Source organism: Lepisma saccharinum, chromosome 11, assembly GCF_977018435.1.
Source record: "Lepisma saccharinum chromosome 11, izLepSacc3.1, whole genome shotgun sequence".
Lineage (NCBI taxonomy): Eukaryota > Metazoa > Arthropoda > Insecta > Zygentoma > Lepismatidae > Lepisma > Lepisma saccharinum.
The window spans coordinates 55483885-55504060 of NC_139239.1; the positions used below are offsets into that span (position 1 = coordinate 55483885).

The 20176-nt window shown below is 36.4% G+C and overlaps 1 protein-coding gene across 2 annotated transcripts in view; it reads right to left on the reverse strand.

Annotated features, from left to right (window-relative positions):
• tok (tolloid-like protein 1 tolkin) overlaps positions 1 to 20176 on the reverse strand; it is a 173163-nt gene that overhangs the window by 11004 nt on the left and 141983 nt on the right. For both annotated transcript variants that reach the window (XM_083131125.1, XM_083131124.1), the window contains exons 6-13: positions 18185 to 18308; positions 17421 to 17645; positions 15790 to 15912; positions 10965 to 11110; positions 6014 to 6209; positions 4989 to 5111; positions 652 to 812; positions 74 to 260 (exon numbers count right to left, since the gene is read on the reverse strand). In XM_083131125.1, coding sequence (XP_082987251.1) covers positions 74 to 260; positions 652 to 812; positions 4989 to 5111; positions 6014 to 6209; positions 10965 to 11110; positions 15790 to 15912; positions 17421 to 17645; positions 18185 to 18308 — 1285 coding nt within the window. The remainder of the gene's footprint in view (positions 1 to 73; positions 261 to 651; positions 813 to 4988; positions 5112 to 6013; positions 6210 to 10964; positions 11111 to 15789; positions 15913 to 17420; positions 17646 to 18184; positions 18309 to 20176) is intronic.

Consider the following 20176-nt stretch of genomic DNA (forward strand, 5'->3'; position numbering starts at 1 on the left):
GACTTTAGTGTAGTCTAGTTTTGTGTGGTGTGGTAGTAAAGAACAGAAAAATATTGCTTGTTTCAAAACTCACCTGTGAAGAAAACAGCTGCAAATCCAGATTTTTGAACAGAATTGTCAGACGTGAATTGAATGCGGAGACTGTTACCCTCGGAAGTTATCACCTGTGGTAGTCGTGATCCACAGAAAACGCCATGTTTTCTCATCTCATTTTCACCCATCTTGGAATGTATCTCAATGCTGTCATATTCACATTCTTGCTAGATATAAAAACACAAAAGCTACTAATACATGAAAAATATAAATTACAATCATTTAATATTTCCAAACATAACACAATAAACACACCAATGCATCACTACAGAATGAAGATATTCTACTTATACCATGCAACAATGATGTTTTTAAAATTTAAAAGATGTGAAAATTTCATATTTAACATTCTAATGTTGAGAATCCTGAATATTAATCATTACATGTGAAGAGACCATTAAAGCACCTCCACACAAACTAATTCAATTAATTCTGCAATGGAACCTACTATCCAGTGCCATAGCTAGAAATGTCTATGCTCGAGGCGAGTCTAGAGGTTCGTCACTGATTCATAAACTATGAATATTTAAGATTTTATTAAAAATGTATTTTACTTACATTGTTTCCTTCCAGATCAAAGTGTGTGAAGTTAAGTGTTATTCTGTATTGTGGACGAGCTCTAATTTCCCAAATACAGTTTTTGTTGCTAGGATACATGTCAGGAAATGATGGACTTGTGATTGTACCATTTGACGCTTCAAAAATTCCACCACAGGCATCTGTCATCAGGAGAGAAAAAATGAAATTAATAACCTTTGAAATACCAGAATCTGTGTTTCAAGTCCTCATGTGCACATTTTCAATAAAGGAAGTATGCAATAAAAGATTAATAATTAGTTAAAGTGTGTATACAAATAGTACAAGCTAAAGCATAAAGTAGTATGAAGTCTACCATGCCAAGCATCGTCTCTCTTCTGCTGTACTTTTCGAAAATCGTAAGAGAATATTGTAAAAGGTTAATAACTTAAGTTTTATGAAAGGCATATTCATACTTAACTTGAATCGAAATATTCTGATTGCATACTCCTGATCATTTCTCCAAAATGATAAGAAAGTTCCCTCATTTATTTACTAATAAATGATAACTAATGTATAATTCTGTGCATCTGATTAGTATTACAACATCTTTTTCTTCATATTTCACCCTAAATTATGTGAATAGTATTTACTGTAATTTCAATTCAATAAACACTTAATCACTTACTTTTCTATTTCATTCAGGAAAAATAACAATGCTATAAACCAGCCCGGGTCCATATTGATGGTAACGGTTGAAGTTTTTGTGTGCGATGACGTGTTACCGGTCAAATGAATGTATCACTTCAATGTGAAGTCACGTGAAGTGCAGAACAACAGTGTTCCAATATGCAGATATTAATCACCAGATCAAGAACAATGTCTATATTAGGATGCGTACTGTAGGCTGTGGAAAAGCTAATGTGCAAGTCACTAGAGTCATCAAACAGTTGGACTGCAACTGTTAAGTTACAAGACTGTGGACAAGTAACAGGCGATTAGTCCGTCACAAACATGAAACTTATAAAATGATTTACTAAACTTCACAAAATTAAATGTAGAGTATTACAACAAAAAAATCTTATTGCTCGTTTTTAACATTGGGAAATTAGTTTGTATTTCATGTTATGTGTAATATATACCTGTCGGTATTCAATTTATCTGAAGCCAAAAATTGTAAATAAGTTTCCGAAATATTACAAGCTTCACATCACACAACACAATGTAAAAGCGTAAAATTTAGCTTTCTGACCTAATCGTCTTTTCTTTCTTTTTCTTATTAAATCAGAATGTTGACTTCACCTCCAAAAACATTTGAAAATATGTAAATGACATTGATAAACGTTAAATCTAAACTTTACAGTTCTGCATTATCTATATTTATTTTTCAAATTAGTTAAAACTGTATAAAACATTTGAATCTTTCCCTAATTCCTTGAAAAATTCTCAGCGTTCATATATAGTTAATTGCTATCGAGTTCCGTATTTAAGATAATTTTTGAACATTTAACGTACAGGAGGATTGGGAAAGAGAAAGATTGGTATTGTTTTAAATAAACTTGCAAACTTTGAAAACTCAATTCTCGTTTGTAATGTGCAGAAATTTATAATTTTCGATAAACATGGTAAACATTTGGCTGCACAAGTTACCGTGGTCATAGGTTGGAGATTTTTAAAAGCATTTTTCTCATTACAGTTTTTGCAAAATCCCCCCACTAACAATCTTGGCCTCAAAAATCCCCCCCACCAAGAATTTCCAGGGGGGAGATTTTTTTAACAACAAACAAAGGATAATCAAGTACTTTTAATTTCAGATATACTTCGCTAAGAATAATAATGAAAACACACACAAATTAGTGTGGTTGCGAGTGTTGAATGATTTTTCTCTTCAAGAGATCATTAACAAATCTACATCAATATGCACAATAAAAGTAAAACAAGACTGCAAGACAATAATAACTATAAAATCTGATTTATATTAACATAAAGCAAAAACTAAATAAAACCTTATTCATCATAGAAACACTTCAACCATTTCATAATTTATTAACATCTTTAACTAATTAGTAGGGAGACAAATTTATGGTAAATAAAAACTGAGGAGAGCGGTAAATAAAATGTTAGATCAGCGGTATATACCAGCGGTGGGAAAAAAAAGAAAATTGGCACACACTTTTTCATCATGAGAGGAAACAACATAAAAAAGAGCTATAAATTGATAAACGACTTGCATATCTCAAGTGATTTTTTCATTGTATGTATTTAAAGGATATTCTTGCTGTCCAACAAATAAAATAATCACTACTGCACATACACAAACACATATTGAAAATCACATGATGATAAACAAAATTCATTCATGACTGAACACAAATGACAGCATTGTTTCCCTTGATGTGCGGGAACAGACTAATCTTATCGCTGCTACAGCTAGCAAGTTCAATGAAACTGGAAGTTGAGTAGACATTCGGGGGAAGAAAGAAATGCAGCTTGACAGGGAGCGAAGTTTTCGAACTGAGATTATGTGCATGGGAAATCCCATTTGCAGCGTCTTCCTGATGTGATCGAAGATAAAACGTTCTTCAGCTGCAAGTGGTAGGAAACTTTAGGCAAACGTTTCGTTACAAATCGACAGTTTGCACGCACAACCTTGATTGCCCGTTTGTGCATGTTTTCTACTTAATTTGATGATATTTCACGGTTATTTTGCGAAAAAGTGTTAATTTCGTGCAAAAACACATATTTCGCATTACTTCGCGAATGAAACTCATGCATATTTTATCATTGGGGGTGTAGTTACGTGCAGAATGTTCAAAATTGCATCATTTTTTCACATTTCGCGATTTCGCACATCACGAAAATTCAATGTCCCTACAAATCAGTAAAGGAATTAGTTTGCTCTTTATAATATCTGAAATGTATAAAAGTAACACATTAATTTCTTTATATGTAATTAAAAATAATAATATATTTTAGTGAATTATTTTCACTAAATATGTATATCGCATAATTTATTTATTTATTTATTTATTTATATATATATATATATATAAATTTATATATATATATATATATAAATTATATCTTATATATAAATCAAAGAAGGTAAAAGGAAACACTCACCGGACAGTAGAAAAATTCACCTTCAGATATTCTTCTTCGATGGGGACCTGGCAACTCTGCAGGGCCCTAACTTCTGGTTCCGTCTCTTTCTCCTCACACTGATGATGCTACGAAGTTAGCGAAAATTTTGAATTTTTCTACTGTCCGGTGAGTGTTTCCCTTTACCTTCTTTGATTTTTACTTAGCCCTTTTGGCCCTCCTTGCTTTATCAATATATATGTATATGTTTGTGGGTGGAGGGGGGGTTGTAGATTAAGATCTTTCTCCCCCCACCAGTTTTAATGATTTCGCACCCTCGTGCACACACACGTTCAGGCAAAGAGTGAGTGTGTACAAATATGCAATGAACTTACTAGTCTACCCTAACCTACTTGAAATGCCTGGATGCAAAGAATACCAAATTTAAATGACCTAACCCACTAATTCAAGCCTATGGAAAGGGATTTACAATCACACAGAAAATGAAACTGGTTGAGAATATTAATTAAAGCAACTTATTTCAATAAATTCAAAGCAAGAACACAGGAGGCCTCATGTACGCACTGTACAACCAGGAGAAGATTGTGATTGTTAAGGCATTTCTTGTTCTAAAATCCTTTAATATTCCTTTTCGGTAGGTAAGCCACGTAATGGTAAAAATCAAGACAATTCTTGATGCAAGTTGTTTTTCAGTACAAGACATAAGTTTTAAGAATATCAGCCAGTGTTTCATTAATTCCTAAGAATGATAATTTACTTCCAACTGACATAGACGTGTTCCGAAATTATGTCGGGTAAAATAGATGTATGTATAATGAAAATATAATCACACTGTAATCTAAACTTGGACAAAATTTCGAATTCGAGAGTAGTAATTAATCCATTGAGGAATTTTATATTCTTTGTTGTTTCAAGTCCACTTTACCCACATATGAGCTGACCGGGACTGGATCTAGAATTTAAAGTGGGATCCGAACCACTTGTTACATTTTGAACAGGTTAGGATAAAATGTCTCACTTTATAACTCTTCCATGCAGAGCATTAATGAAAAAAACAAACAAACAAATAGCTTACACGAAATACAATGACTAATTGTGCAGAGGTATGAATATTCTTTAAGTAAATTTTCACTTTAATACCTTGTTTACAGATTTTCTTTCTTCAATGCAGTTCTCAATCCTTTTTCGAAAAAAAAAAAATGAGTAACATAGGCAAAAAGTTCTATCAGATACCCAGTGGAAGCACATAGTAACACCAAATGAACCAACCAACTTACCCTCACAGTGCTTCTTGTCAGAATGAAGTTCAAATCCTATTTTGCAGGAACACTCATAACCTCCAAGTGTATTGATACAGATATGTTGGCAGCCATGATTGATTAGAGCACATTCGTCAAATTCTGGAAGAAAAAAACGAGTTAGTGACATTTGCTTGCATGCATGAGGAATTTCTGAAATCAGTTGCTACATTTGAATTTGTGCACAGAATGATATCTACAGTTTTACATGAATCTGAACTGTGAACTTTGTGAATCCTCTGCCCACTCAATAAAGGCGATTCTATTATATTCTATTCTAAGGAAGATTTCATAACAAACTGACATGTGACATATGTCAGCTGTGAATGAACCAATCAACAACAACGTTTCACACTGTTCAAGCTTACATTGAAGGTAAAAGACAATCTAGAGTACCCTGTCATTTGCTTTATGCTCCATCTCCGGCTGTCAACTGACTGTCTTGTCAAGTTTTAATCTCTTTTATCCAAACTTACCTTTTAAACATTCACAATCTTGCATCAACTACTGAGGAAGCTACATTATGTTGCGAAACCTTGAGTAATAAAAACAAAACTACATATTTACACTTGACTTTGGCTATTTAATGAAATAATGGCATGTGGTGTAACTTAAGTCTTACCTCTAACTTTGCTGTGAGGTCTTATCTTCAATGTAAGTATATTATATGAAATATGATGTATTTCATTCCATTGACCATTATATAGTGGCTGATCTTCCATGCATGGTATGGAACATGCCAGTACAATGCACTACAATTTTTAGTTACCTCCAAATATTCTACAAGCATACATGAATGAAAACCATATATATGACATTTAATTGTACAGATTGTATGTACAATATGCAATATGACCTGCAACCAATCAGTCCTACATCAAGAAGTTTTGGCAACCATGAAATAATATAAAAATGAATACAACTTCAATTTTTACCCAAAAAGATATTTTAATACTAAAGATTTACAAAAATGAAGTGTGGATACAAATCTTAATAGAGCCTACCTTTCATAAATGTTGCTGAAAACCCTGCCTTCTGTACAGAACCGTCTGACACAAATTTAACAAGAAGTTTATTTCCTGTAGACCTAATATCATTTGGAATTTTGTAGCCACAGAAGATTCCTAGCAATTGACTGTTAGCATCATGTCCATCTCTAATCTCAAGGTAGTCATATACACAGTTGTCGTGATTTTCAATCTGCAAAAATTAAACAAAAATTACATTTTTCTGCTAATCAGCCATAAAACAAATATATATAAGGAGTGAATCGAAAAGTAGTTAACAACGTTTCAGGTGTTCTGGTGCATGCTCTAGGCCACATCCGCGACCATGCACAAAGGCAGCTGGTCAGTTGATGTTTCACAACGCTGGCTGCTGTGTGTTTCCTGTTGTGGTGAGTACTGAATGGGGCATGTTGCGAGTGAAACCGGACGTGAAACGGGACATTGTGCACAGTTGGTGTACTGAAAAGGGCATTACATACAATCAGCTAGGCAAACAGTATGGAGTTCATCATGCAACTGTGAAATCTATAATTGAAAAATTTGGTGAACATTATACGTTTGCAGACATGCCGCGAGCAGGGCGGAAAAGGGGGGCCAGTAACCCGATATGGACCGCAAAGTGGTGAAGTTGATCGCAGCAAATCCATCGATGTTTGTTCGCGATTTGGCAAAAAAAAGCTGCGACGACGATCAGAATGATCCAACGTGTCAAAACCAGACACAATTTGAAAACCTATAAAAAGCAAAAAGTGCCCAAACAAACGCCGGAGCAGAAGACGGGAGCCAAAACAAGGGCTCGCAAGCTGTATGACCGCATTGTGAAGACGACAGAGCAATGCATTTTGATGGACGATGAAACCTACGTCAAAGAGGACTCGAAAACCCTGCCAGGGCCGCAGTATTATACAACAGGCAGTGCTGTGACTGTGGGTGACTCCGACAAGTATGTGGAAGTGGACAAATTCGGACATAAGGTGCTGGTGGGGCAAGCTATTTGTTCTTGTGGCTTGCATTCTCCTACGTTTTATACAAAAGGAACCATTAATGCGGAAACGTACAGAAAGGAATGTCTGCAGAAACGCATGCTTCCCTTGTATAAAAGGCATGTTCTCCCCCCACTGTTTTGGCCAGATTTGGCATCTGCCCACTATGCTCGATCCACAGTACAGTGGCTCACTGAACGGAACATCAATCTTGTTGGCAAACACATCAACCCACCCAACTGCCCACAGCTCCTTCCAATTGAATGATATTGGGGAATTGTGAAACGAATCTTCCATCAGAAAGATCAACCTATTCGCAACATGGCTGAATTCAAGAAATACTGGTCTGCTGCATGTCGACACTGCACTGCCGATACTGTGCGGAAATTGATGGGTGGGGTCAAACGAAAACTGCGTTCATATGTCCGTAATGAATGATAACTCTATTTGCTTCTGTACGTTGTACTCAACACGAGGTGTAGTTTCAGAAATATTACTTTCTCTCATTGTTGTCTTCTTTTTTTTGAGTGTGTTTGCCATCTCTCTGTTGATAACTACTTTTCGATACACTCCTTATAAAAAAATATGGATTTCTGTAAGAACATTGCAACATGTGTTTTTATGTGAAATAAAATTTTTGCACAGTTTCTTCATAATACTGTAGTAGGTAGTGTCAACCAGCCACCACCATTGCCAAAGCTCGCCATACCTTGTCTTCTTGTCATTAGACTCTGCAAGGTACGGCTGTGTGGCACAAAATAGAATATGTGTGCAACTGTAAGGTTTCTTTGTAGCTGTGTTTGTTGTGTTAGGAGGCATGGAAGAGCTTTATGTCCATTGCCAGGGACATGGTGGTGAATGTGTAAAAGGAAATAGAAGAAGCACCATCCAAAGAACTCTTGCAATGTGTAAAGCAGGGCAGGGTTGATAAAGGACCAGGAATTGTACAAAAAACCAATTTCCATCTGGGAGAGAAAATCAGCAAGTGTGAATGGGTTCTAGACTCTAAAGAACCTTTTTATATTAAAGGTATTTCAATTCGGTTCGGAAACCTTTTTTATGGATCAATTTAAATATGGTCCAGGAACCTTTTTTCCGGATCAAATTAAATATGGTCCAGGAACTTCTTTATTCTTTTTCTTTCCAGATGATTTTAAATACGGTCCAAGAACCTTTTTTCCGAATCAATTTCAATACGGTTCAGGCAGTGGCGCAACCACAGGGGGGAGGGGGCTGGGGGGCATTCCTCCCCAACCTTGGACTGAAATGAGTTCTAGGAGGGCAAGGGGGGCAAACATTGACGGCAAAGTGTACCTTCAGGGGGCAATTACCACCCACAACTTCAAATTTTATGCAAATAATAATACTTTTCGTAAAATTTTCTTTCTTGCTTCGCTCACAATACCTACTTTTCTTGGTCTTATCAAGTTCAGAACCGTAGATAGAGGGCGGCGGGAGTCGGCCCTGGGTGCCGAATGGTCTAAACGAAAATAAGTTCCAAGATTGATTGATTGATTTTTTGTTTTAAGTCCACTTTACGCACAGGAAGGCTAATTGGCACTAGACCTACAGTTTAAAGTGGGATCCGAACCACTGTGTCATGTGCCTCCGCTGGGTATCTAACCCGGGACCCCTTGATCACAAGGCGACAATGTTACCACTACACCATCGGGAGGCACAAAAGTTGTAAAAGAGAGAATGCATTGGCGTCCCGTGAAATTGTTTGTGCCCTATTAAATCAATATTGATTACAGCCTGCAAACAAATTGGACCCAAAAATTTTCTTGCTTGCTTCGCTCGCAATGTGGCATTCTTCTCTGTAATGCATTGTAAATTACGAGACAGAGAAATAAGACTTGTCTTAATTGATTTTTGTCTTAAATGCATGAACAATTGTTTTGACGGAAAGGGTGCGTGCACATTTGACAGACAATTTATGTAATTTTTGATGTTGGTTTATTGTGAGATGGATGAATTGGATTTATTTAAATAATATATTTCACATATATACACTCATATGTATTAAAGAAACTTTGAATACGTACACAATTTAGTGTCCACGTCGCTCCATGCTGCATATATGTGAAACACATATCATGCATGAAAGTTATACATGTTAATGTAAAAATAATTATATTTGAAATGCATTTATCAAGCATTTTCTGTCTTTCAAAAATAGTTTGCGTGCTTGTTTTCCATTGTTAATGTGAAATTGAACATGTTGAAAAAATAATTCAAATCGTTTGTTCAAACACAAATGCTTTAGCATCAACTTCTACCCCCTTTTTGCATGATTTACGAGGGTAATAACGTTTGATACTACTACTACTACTAATAATAATAATAATGATGATGTTGGTCCCAGGTTCAAATCACAGCTTGGACATGGATGTTTGTGAGTGTCCATTCATCAATTTCATCATATCATCACCCATCCCCATCTTCGCAAATTAGCCAAAAGTGGCACAAGAAGTGGAGTAAAATAAAGCAAATTAATAATAATATTATTATTATTATTATTAAAATTATTATTATTAAAATTATTATCATTATGATTATTGGTATGTTTATCTTGGTACTTGCCCCCCCCCCCCACACACACACACCAGACAAAAATTCGTGGTTGCGCCTCTGGGTTCAGGAACCTTTTTTCAATGAAACAATACACAAGTTGCACAAATTTAAATTGTGCAAGTAAAAAGGTTCTGGTTCTATTGTGGAAATCAAGAAAACCTATTAGAATTTATGGGTTCCACCTTTAACAACCTTGGTGTAAAGTACTTCTGCAGTGAAATACAAGACATGTGTGTATCGACAACAGAGTCCACGTGATTCAGCATGGAGTGATAGTCATATTTTTTTGTTTTATAGGTAGGCAGGGCATCACCAGTGGGTGGGCTCTGGCCCATCCATCTTCACATGCAAGTAGTGAACTTGGGACATTCATAATCATTTACCACACAGAAACAACAAAAGAGAGAGAAAGAATAAGAGAGGAAGATAGATCAACATAGAAAGAATGAGAGAGAGATATATAAATAAAGGAAGAAAGAAAGATAGATAGGAACACACAATAAATGAGAAACAGGATGATACAAATAGAGGTAGAAAGGCAGAATGAGGAGAAAAGGAGGAGGTGGAGAGGAAAAAAGAGATAATTCAGCCACCCTTGATCAGCAACCCCACTAATAATAAGTCAAAGAGGAAGAACAAAGTTATAGTCCATGGTAGCAAATTTACATTATGCATATCTTGATATTGTCGATCAAATTTACTACCAAGAATCTCATCTCAAAAGTCACTATCTATGTCTGACACATCAGACTTTTTTTAAATGCTATACTGGCATTAAGATATACATATATCTTAAGTGTAAATTTGTTTATTTGCAAAACAGATCCATTTTGGACCCAGATCACTGATGATGAATGTGGAAGAAATCAATAAATCAAAAAAATCATATTCAGTGATGAAGAGATATTCCACACATTTGAAAAGGGTAATCGAAATTGTGGAGCTATGAGTGAGTAGTAAGCTAGTCTCGGAAATCTCCTGTAATGGCTGGGGGTTCGACGTGTTAACCCCATGTCACTCCATTACCGGTAGGATTGTGGGAGGGAGACTGGCAGTCGGGAGATCGGCCTAGGCCCTTCAAGGGCTGTCGAGTTATTATTTATTATTATTATAACTGAAATAAACTAAAGAAAAATTTTGAATGGGAACGACACACACCAAACATAAATGTTGAGCCTTTCACTTTATGCTCTGTAGAGACACTGATGGTTGTCATGTGGAGCACTAATTCTTTCTGGCAAATACTTTGAAATATATTTTGCATGTCATATTTTTTTCATATTTCCATTTTTTTTTCAAAATAGATAGTAACTTTTGAGACACCCTGTATATTAGCCATTCTTTATCAGAGTTGAAAAGTTATTATGATTACTACATGAATGTTCAATTACCTCAAAAGATTGGAATTTCAAAGCAACTTGATAGTCCTGCGGAACAGTGATCTTCCACACACATTCCTTGTTCGGTTGATAGTCCTCAGGATAGTTAGGCGATTCCAAGTGTCCATTTTCCATTTCTAGTTCCCCTCCACACACAGCTAAGTAGGGCGAAATTAAATATACGATTATTACATTAATAAGTTCAAAATTTCATTATATTTCTATTACATGCATGTATGCACATACACACAAACCTAGCTTCTTGCAAACTCAGTAACAAATCTACACAATGCATTTAATTTCATGGACAATAGGATAATCAAAAAACTAGAATTTCCAAAAGTACTGCAGGAATTTTCCAATAAATGATTATGAATCATTATTGAAATCATAGGCATGTACAGGGGTGCCTGTCACCTTTTCACGTGTCCTCAAAAATTAAATGTATAAATTACCATTAGAATAATGAAAATAATATCTGTGTTATAAAAGTAAAAAATTTTGTTCCATTTTAAGATGCCCTGTTCTCTCTCTCACTCTGTCTCTCCAAAACAATGTGTTTTATTATAATAATCAGAGCTCACCAGTAGCGTACGCAGGATTTCATCAAGGGGGGGCTTATTTCTAAAACTTTCTCCAAATTCACATTACCATTGTTTTATTATACTTTAAGTAAATAATAATACTCATAATTAATTAATAATATTTATAATTAACTAATTAGTTCATTTACTACTAATAATACTACTAATACCACTACTACTATTAAGTAGTAGAGATCTACATAAATATAGTATTTATGAAAGCAATAGACCGAAATTAGTTCCTAGTAATTTGATTTTTAACAAATTCTAGATATCTAAGGTCTAAATCACAAACCCTGACACCTTCTGTAAACAAACGGTCTCACGTGTTTCTTTGTTTCGGCTAAAAAACTGGTTTAGGGGGCAAAACCCCCCTCAAATGTTAAGATGAGGAAAAACTGAAGTGGAGATCTGACCCCTGTGTCCTCATCCGATTCCCATGAAACTTGGTAGGTGTATAGAGGGGCCCAAAGGAGGAAATACGTGTTTTTTTGTTTCGGCTAAAAAACGGGTTTAGGGGGGGGGAACCCCTCACCCTCAAATATCAAGATGAGGACAAATTGAAGTGGGGATCTGACCCCTGTGTCCCCCTCAGATTTCCATGAAACTTGGCAGGTGTATAGAGGGGGCCCAAAGGAAGAAATACGTGTTTTTTTGTTTCGGCTAAGAAACGGTTTTAGGGGGCAAATCCCCCCCTCAAATGTCAAGATGAGGACAAATTGAAGTGGGGATCTGACAGTTTTTTTAGCTGAAACAAAAAAACACGTATTTCTTCCTATTACCCCCTCTATACACCTGCCAAGTTTCATAGAAATCGGAGGGGGACACAGATGATCTCCCTTGTAAGTATATAATTATGAGTATTGTTAACAAAATTTTACTAAAGAGTTTCAAAAGACGATGTGCATGAACTAGGGGAGTGGATGGGGCGTTCGGGCTACAAATGTCTCTCACATGACATTCAGAACGAGATCGTTGATATATTAGGGAGATCTGTTTTGCGCTCCGTGGTAGCAGATATTAAAAGTCGGGAATGTGAACAATTGACATTCTGATTTCGAACTGTGAATGAAAATTTTGATATTTTTGAGGAATTCATGGACTTTTACGAGATTCCCAACACTGAGACCAAAACTTTAAAAAAGGGAGGGAGTGAGTCATTCATTAATTTATTTCAGTGATCAGAGCCCTCCCCCCCCCCCCGGCGCCCCTGGATCAGGTACAATATTATATTTTATGAAGTAATGCACATTAGAATACGTGAAAAAACTGAACCTACAGATTTATTTAATGAGAGGGATTCAGCTGATATTTCCTGTGAATATACAGCCTTGTATCGTATTGCATTTGTTAGAGTTGGTTTTTCTGAACCAATATTAATTTTCAATTTTCTGCTTTCATTATCAGAGACTGTAATGTTAAAATTTCATTTTCATATACCTAATCGTTTCTGTGATAAAGGAACATGAAATTACGACAATTAGGCTAATATTGTTCACATAGGCAATTGAAAACTCCCCTTAAGGCACATTGAAATATTTATACAATAACTCTCTTTCTCTCTCTATGCTCAACAGCCCTCTAAGGGCCAAGGTCTCCCAGAGCGGCTTTATTTCTTGGGCGACGCATGGTCAGCGCATCGAGTTCCATCACCATTCTTTGGAGACCGAAGCGTGCTTTTCAGGTAGCGCCAGGGGTCCCGGGTTCGAATCCTGGCCTGAGCATGGGTGTTTGTGAGTGTCCATTCATCATATCATCACTCATCCTCATCTTCGCAAATTAGCCAAAAGTGGCACAAGAAGCGAAGTAAAATAAAGCAAATCAATCTCAATCTATACTGAGAAATTCATCTTCAGAGGATCTACCCCCACACCCCTCCCCAATGTTTCGTCTTTAGATAGCTAAGGGCCTGTTTCACGGAACGTTTTATCATCATCATTATCATCATCAGAGGCGTGCCCAAGGGGGGGCGGGGTTGATGGGGCCATAACCGTCCTCCCCAGGCCCAGTATTCCTAAAAAAAAGAACGTCAAAGGCAGAAAAAGATAGCAATAAAAGTATACGTAACACCTCCCTTTCAAAATCCTGGGCACGTCACTATATTATTATTATTATTAGTCTATGGCAGTCTGGAAAATAATACTAATGCACGATTGTATATAATGCTGCTTCAATTTTTTCTTCATTTTTCATATAGGCTACGTAGTCTCTTAGGGTCACGGGTTTCCCTTCCTCCGTAAATCCGCCAATGAAAAATAGCAAGAGCTCAATGACAGCAATACTCACGAAGTTTTCCAGATATATCAAACCGGGGCACAGCTGGTTTAGACACGGTCGGCTCCAACACAGCCTGTTCAGGCATGGCAAGCTTGAACACAATATGTTTATATGCAGCCGGATCGGACACAGTCTGTTCAGACACTGCCTGCTCGGACACAGTCTGTTCAGACGCGGCCGGCTCGGACACAGTCTGTTCAGACGCGGCTGGCTCGGACACAGTCTGTTCAGACGCGGCCGGCTCGGACACCCTATAATCAGACATGGAAGGCTCGGACACAGTCTGATCAGACGCGGCCGGCTCGGACACACTCTGTTCAGACGCGGCCGACTCGGACACACTATAATCAGACATGGCAGGCTCGGACACACTATGTTCAGACATGGCAGGCTCGGACACACTCTGTTCAGACTTGATCGGCTCAGTCACATAAGATTCAGAAGCAACCAGCTCGGGCAGGTCCTGTTCAGACACGGTCGGCTCGGACACAGCAGATTCAGAAACAACCGGCTCAGGCATATCCTGTTCAGACAAGGCCAGATCGGACACATCCTGTTTAGAGTCTTTAGACACAGCCTGTTCAGACTTGGACACAGCCCATTTGGACACAGTAGATTCGGACACAGCACGCTCAAATACGACGGTTTTGGATACATCGGATTCCAATTTCTTGATAAGTAAAACACCCCACACAGCAGAGTATAATAACCACAACACAAGAGCCGACAAAAGTAACAAGAAGGCAGGCACGATACAAAGCTTCATGTTAATTGACAAATTCTCAGGAAGTGAACCCTTAGAAGTGCTATCACCATGTGAGAGAACATGGCAGATGCACTTGGTTGGATATCAGCAAAATGTAAAGACTTCCTGCCGCTATTTCTCACAGAGTCAGCACTAAGGCTTGGTAATGGGAAGAAAAAAAAAGCGCAAACAAATATGCGAACAAAGAATACAGTGTTATTAAACACTGGTTCATCAACATCTGTCGTGATATACGAGTGTCGCTACATGGGAAGGATTTTAAAGGGCAACAATGTATATACGAACCCTCTCAAACATATATCTTGTGAAAATATTCCACCCAAATGGTTTGATGTAACACATTATTATTAGAATATGCAGAGATTATGAATACAGTACTTGCAACGTCTCCGATTGGAGCCTATACAGTAGACGATCGATAAAAATTAGTTAATAACCTACATTACTGGAAGAAAGTGTCTACAATTCCTGGAAATTAGCACAATTAACAGGTCAAACATAAAAATGACAACGAAACAAGGGTTATCGAAATTTAACAATGAAGTAACTCAAAGTAGAACAACGGTTGTCCAGTCGGGCCATGAGGGAAGACCCGGGCTTGGTCTCAGGTGGCGATTTTTCCGACAATGGGGCTCACCCAGCCACTGGCGTATGCAGGGGGGAACTGATGAAGCTACAGTCCCTCCAGAAACTTTGAGAAAAATGAATATTTTCAAATGAAGGAAGTAAAAAAACTCGGGGGGGGGGGGCAAGTTTAAAATACAACCCCCCTCCCCACCTTAAAATTAACCTTAACTGCCATTTTTGTTTTCAAACAACTTTTAAAACAGTTAGAAATTGTAATTTCGACGTATTTTATAGTGTATCGCGCCCCCCAGAACGCAGCTATATAAACCCAGCCTATATATATATATATATATATATATATATATATATATATATATATATATATATATATATATATATATATATATATATATATATACATGTATAATCAATTGGTGCCAGGGAGCAACTCTGGAGAATAAAGATGGTCAGAGAGTCGTGTTGATCACATCACCTCTAGTATGACCGAGGTCGAGAACCATTCGGAGCTTACCAAATCTCAAAGTCAAACGTCAAGACAACGTGACTCAATTCTAAAAGAATAAGTAAAATGTTCCCTTGAAACACAAGTAAAAATATTTAAAATTCAGGTTGAAGCATTTACCTTCATAATTTGCAGTGAATCCTCGGTGTCCATTCTGTTTGTTTGATGTGATATAAGTGATAATCATCCTGCTTCCTGTCGATATGATTGGATCATAGATTCGTCCACTACCACAAAAACGACCTAAAAGATTAAGAAACAATGATTCAAATACACAAATGTCCAATATTCCCATGTAAATGCTGTTAAAAATTGAATGTTGAATTACATTTTTGTTCGGTATACATATATGCATACAAGAACACAAAGACGCCCGGAGATTTTTTTCCGGGGAGGGGGGAGCAGAGTAAAATTTTACAGCTTACCCTTCAGTCATAGAAACTTCTATTTTACATTTTATCATTATTATTATCATTCAAATCATAAAAATGAAATTGAATTGAAAATACTTTGGTGTTGTTGACAAGTTTGGATTGAGCCCACTATTTAAATAGAAACTGGATTCGCCTTCATCTATAAATTGTTTATGAATGGTACTTTGTCTTTTTGTACTTTTTCACAACGCACAGATATCAGACAGATACCACTTAATCGGATCTCCTTCATGGTATCTCTGATGCCTGTTTTTAAGCGCAGACGGGAAAGTAAGTTCAAAGTGACGGCGCGTAAATTGTCAAGGTTAGGTCCAGACTTCGGGAATAGATTTCCCAACTTTTGGGGATCCAGAACAATCGAGGAATTACAAGGATCATATTTTAAAGTGCTTCATTCTTGATATTTTCTGCGCTATTAGTGTCTGAAATTTCTTGAAATTAACAGTTTCTATTCCAGAAGTGCAAAAGAATAACTTGATGGGAAAATAGTGTGTAGAATTCGAGATTTACACAGTATCCTGAAATTTAAAAAATTTCCAACCTAGCCGGGAAATAATTCTTTTTCAGTTCTGGACGGGATTATAAACTTTCCCTTCCCAATCCCATCCCGACCAAAAATTTTCCTTCCCACACACACCTAGTTACGGCAGTCAACACGATTCTTATGTCTCTGGTGAAAACGCTCTCTCTTTAATTGCTATAACTTACAGCCTGTAAATTAGAAACATTAATATTTGTAATAAAGTATCGCTACAATTTCACAATTCGAATTACATGTGCTTTTCCCAGGTGCCCCCCCCCCCCTTAGGAGCGCCCTTCATAGAACAGATTTTAATTCATAATCTAACACCAACATTTTTGATCAAATATAAGTTAAATTATAATTACTGTTCAATATTAATACCACATGAATATTTCGGGTGTATACTTGAGAAGAATGAAGAATCAGTTCAAACTATCTTCTCTTTTTCTGGGTTGATTTTGTAATTAAAGGTACTCTATTTTCAAAATTTATTTATTCTATTGGTTAGTCTATGAACATTTTAATGCAAAACTTGACACGTCATATTTGCAAAGTAATACTGCGCCACAGTTTTTCTCTTCATGGTAGAGCGGAATTCTGAACAATTCAACCTTTACAAGAAATGGTATTTGCAGAAACTTACATCGATATTGGTTCAAAATTATGTCAGATATTGATATTTAAGGTAAAAGAGAATATTGTACAGAAAAATATATTCTGAAGAAAAGCAGATTTAGAAAAAATCTTGCATTTCCTCCCAACTTAATATACACATAATATTACGGAAATCATACCAAGCAGTGACGATTTGTACCAGTAGCCATCACGTATCTCTAGAAAATCGCTTTTGCAGCTTTCGGACTTGTAGATATCCATTTCGGTAATGTTAAGCACAATGCGCTCCCCGTGAGTCGCTGTGATCCGCCACTCGCAGCGCTCTCCTTCGTTTGGAGGATTGGAATTTGGATAACTTGGCGAAGAAAATGTTGCAGAATTCTCCTGGTAGGTTCTGCCACATTCTAGAATGCAAAGAATAATGGTGTAGCAAGTTTAAGAATACAAAATTATTTCTATCAAGAATAAAACTGCAATTGACTAACTAATAGTTTGGATTCCTCAGAGGAAAACCTAAAATATTTCCAATCTTTGCACTCGGTTGCATATTCAAACAACTTTGCAAATCTAAGACAAAATACTTTATAATCCCTGTAATTAAGTGTCAGGTATCTTGATTGTAATTAATATTTGCTTCAAATTACTCTGGTTTGTGTTCCACATGCACAAACACAGACTTGTAATTTGAAACTGGATTACAACTGCGTTTTACAAATGAAATGGCATGATTAAGTTTTAAGACATGCTAGTAATATTGTTATAATTAATTCCCTCTCAATGACATATTGTATGTAACTTTTGATTAATCCCATGATAATATACATCAATAGTTAAATAGATTCATTTTATAAATGCATAAATCTTATCCCTCCAATACCAATTCTAACTACACTTTGTTCCATTCTAATTTCGAAGTATGAACAATTAATATTTTAATACTTACTTGAGCATTTATAAAGAAGATTCGTTTGTGCGATGTCCCCTTCACTTAGCCGTATTCTTTGTCCAATTTCTGGTCTTTTCTTGGAGTTATTTTCCAATGGCAAGATTGTGTCGAGGTACGTTCCCTAAAAATGGCACTTGAAAAGTAACGTATTGGCTGGAACATCTTCAAATTCAGTGTTGTAGTCAACAATGTAAAAATATGAATAATACAGATTTTATTATACGAAGGCTGGGGCATGGCAACTATACGGTGGTGCCACAATACGATCGTATGTCCTGGAGAACATGGCACCCGTAGTATGTGGACACATCACTAGATGACGGAGTGATGAACGGTTATTGTACAGATGCAGTAGTAATTCATTGTTGAATCAACCGTCGTGCCTCGACGTGAAAAGCGTTCGTGTATCAAAATAGTCGTTTTTCGGGGAAGAAATGCCAGAGAATCCCACAGCTTAGTGGAAACTGTGGGGAATAATATCTTACCGTCAGGCACGTAACCAGGGGAAAGGCTTAGGGGGCTGAAGCCCCCTCCCCCGAAATCCTACAAATATCTAATTTATATAGTGTTTGACTTCCTTAGTAAGATTAAACATTAGATCAAAAAAGTTTAGTGTATAATAGAGGAACCAGGTTATGAATTCTTAGAGCATTTTGGAACGTGTAGATCCATTTATTTTTAGATACCACTATACACTATTCGAATTAGATATTGAAGTATTCTTTGTGAGAGGTCAAACAATATAAACTTTATGAGTAAATTTTGGCCCTAACTGATAACTATGAATTTCAGTAATTTCACTAATTCCACAAAATGTAAGAAAATAATGGACAGCAGTTGTGTTGGATATTCACTAATACGGTGGATCGAGTAGCAAAGTCTCTCCATTTAGATAATAATAATAATAACAATACGTTTGGATTAAAATTTGTTTATTTTTTAATAACTTACAATAGTTATTATTGTAAAATAACAATTATAACCGTGGTAATAATTATTATTGCCATTATTATTTCTACTAATCAAGTTTTATCAGTTGCCTGTCCGCCTCTACAAATATTTCTGGCAACGCCTGTGCTCATAAGGGAAATAAAATCCTGGCTACGGGCCAGCTTACCGTAGTATGCGTCTCTTTACTGTAATGCTAATGCATGCTTTCTGAGTTGTAAACACATGTGAAACGATGCTATGTTTAAGGATGTTTTGCTTGCTTCCCTAACCTACACCTGGCACACATAATCTGCATTGTTCATGCATTCCTCAATACCATACGTTGCCCCCTTCCATTTCTATATTTCGGATTTTCATTCTGGTCCGCCAAATAGTTGCCATGACTTATGCCCCAAGCCTCGTATATGAGACCTACTCTAAAATCATAAGACTGATATTCTAGCGAGTTCTATATTTAAAACTAGGTAGTTTCGCAACAAGACATTATTGACACAAATGCTATTTAACAGTTCTTTATGAAGAAGTAAAGAATCACCTTATCTGCTTAAAATATCAATTTGCAGGTCAATGTTAACAAACGCAGTTACGCAGATAAAGGGGGATTATATCCTAGGAATATAAGAAATAGATTTACTCGTTTCCAGGCTAATTCTTAAACGTAGAAAAGAACGTCATTTGCTAAGACAGCAAAATGCTTTTAATAATTTGGTTTAACCAATTAAAATTGGTTACCAATGTTTTTTTCTATAAATGTTGCTGTTTAATAATTATTAACCTAAGAAGTGAATCTTGCAAAAGATGAAAGAAAGAGACAGAACATAAACTGTATCTTGTTTAGTATACAGTCAGGATAAATTCAGCGTTTAGGTGAAATTATTCACAAGGCACACTAAAATCCCTACGATTTGCAGGCTACCCCTAGCAAGCAAGCAACCCAAATAACGGTAGAAACTGAGTTAAATCAATTATATTAAACAGAATATGTTACCAGAAGCATTTATAGCAAAACATTAATAATCACTCCATTACAAGCAAATA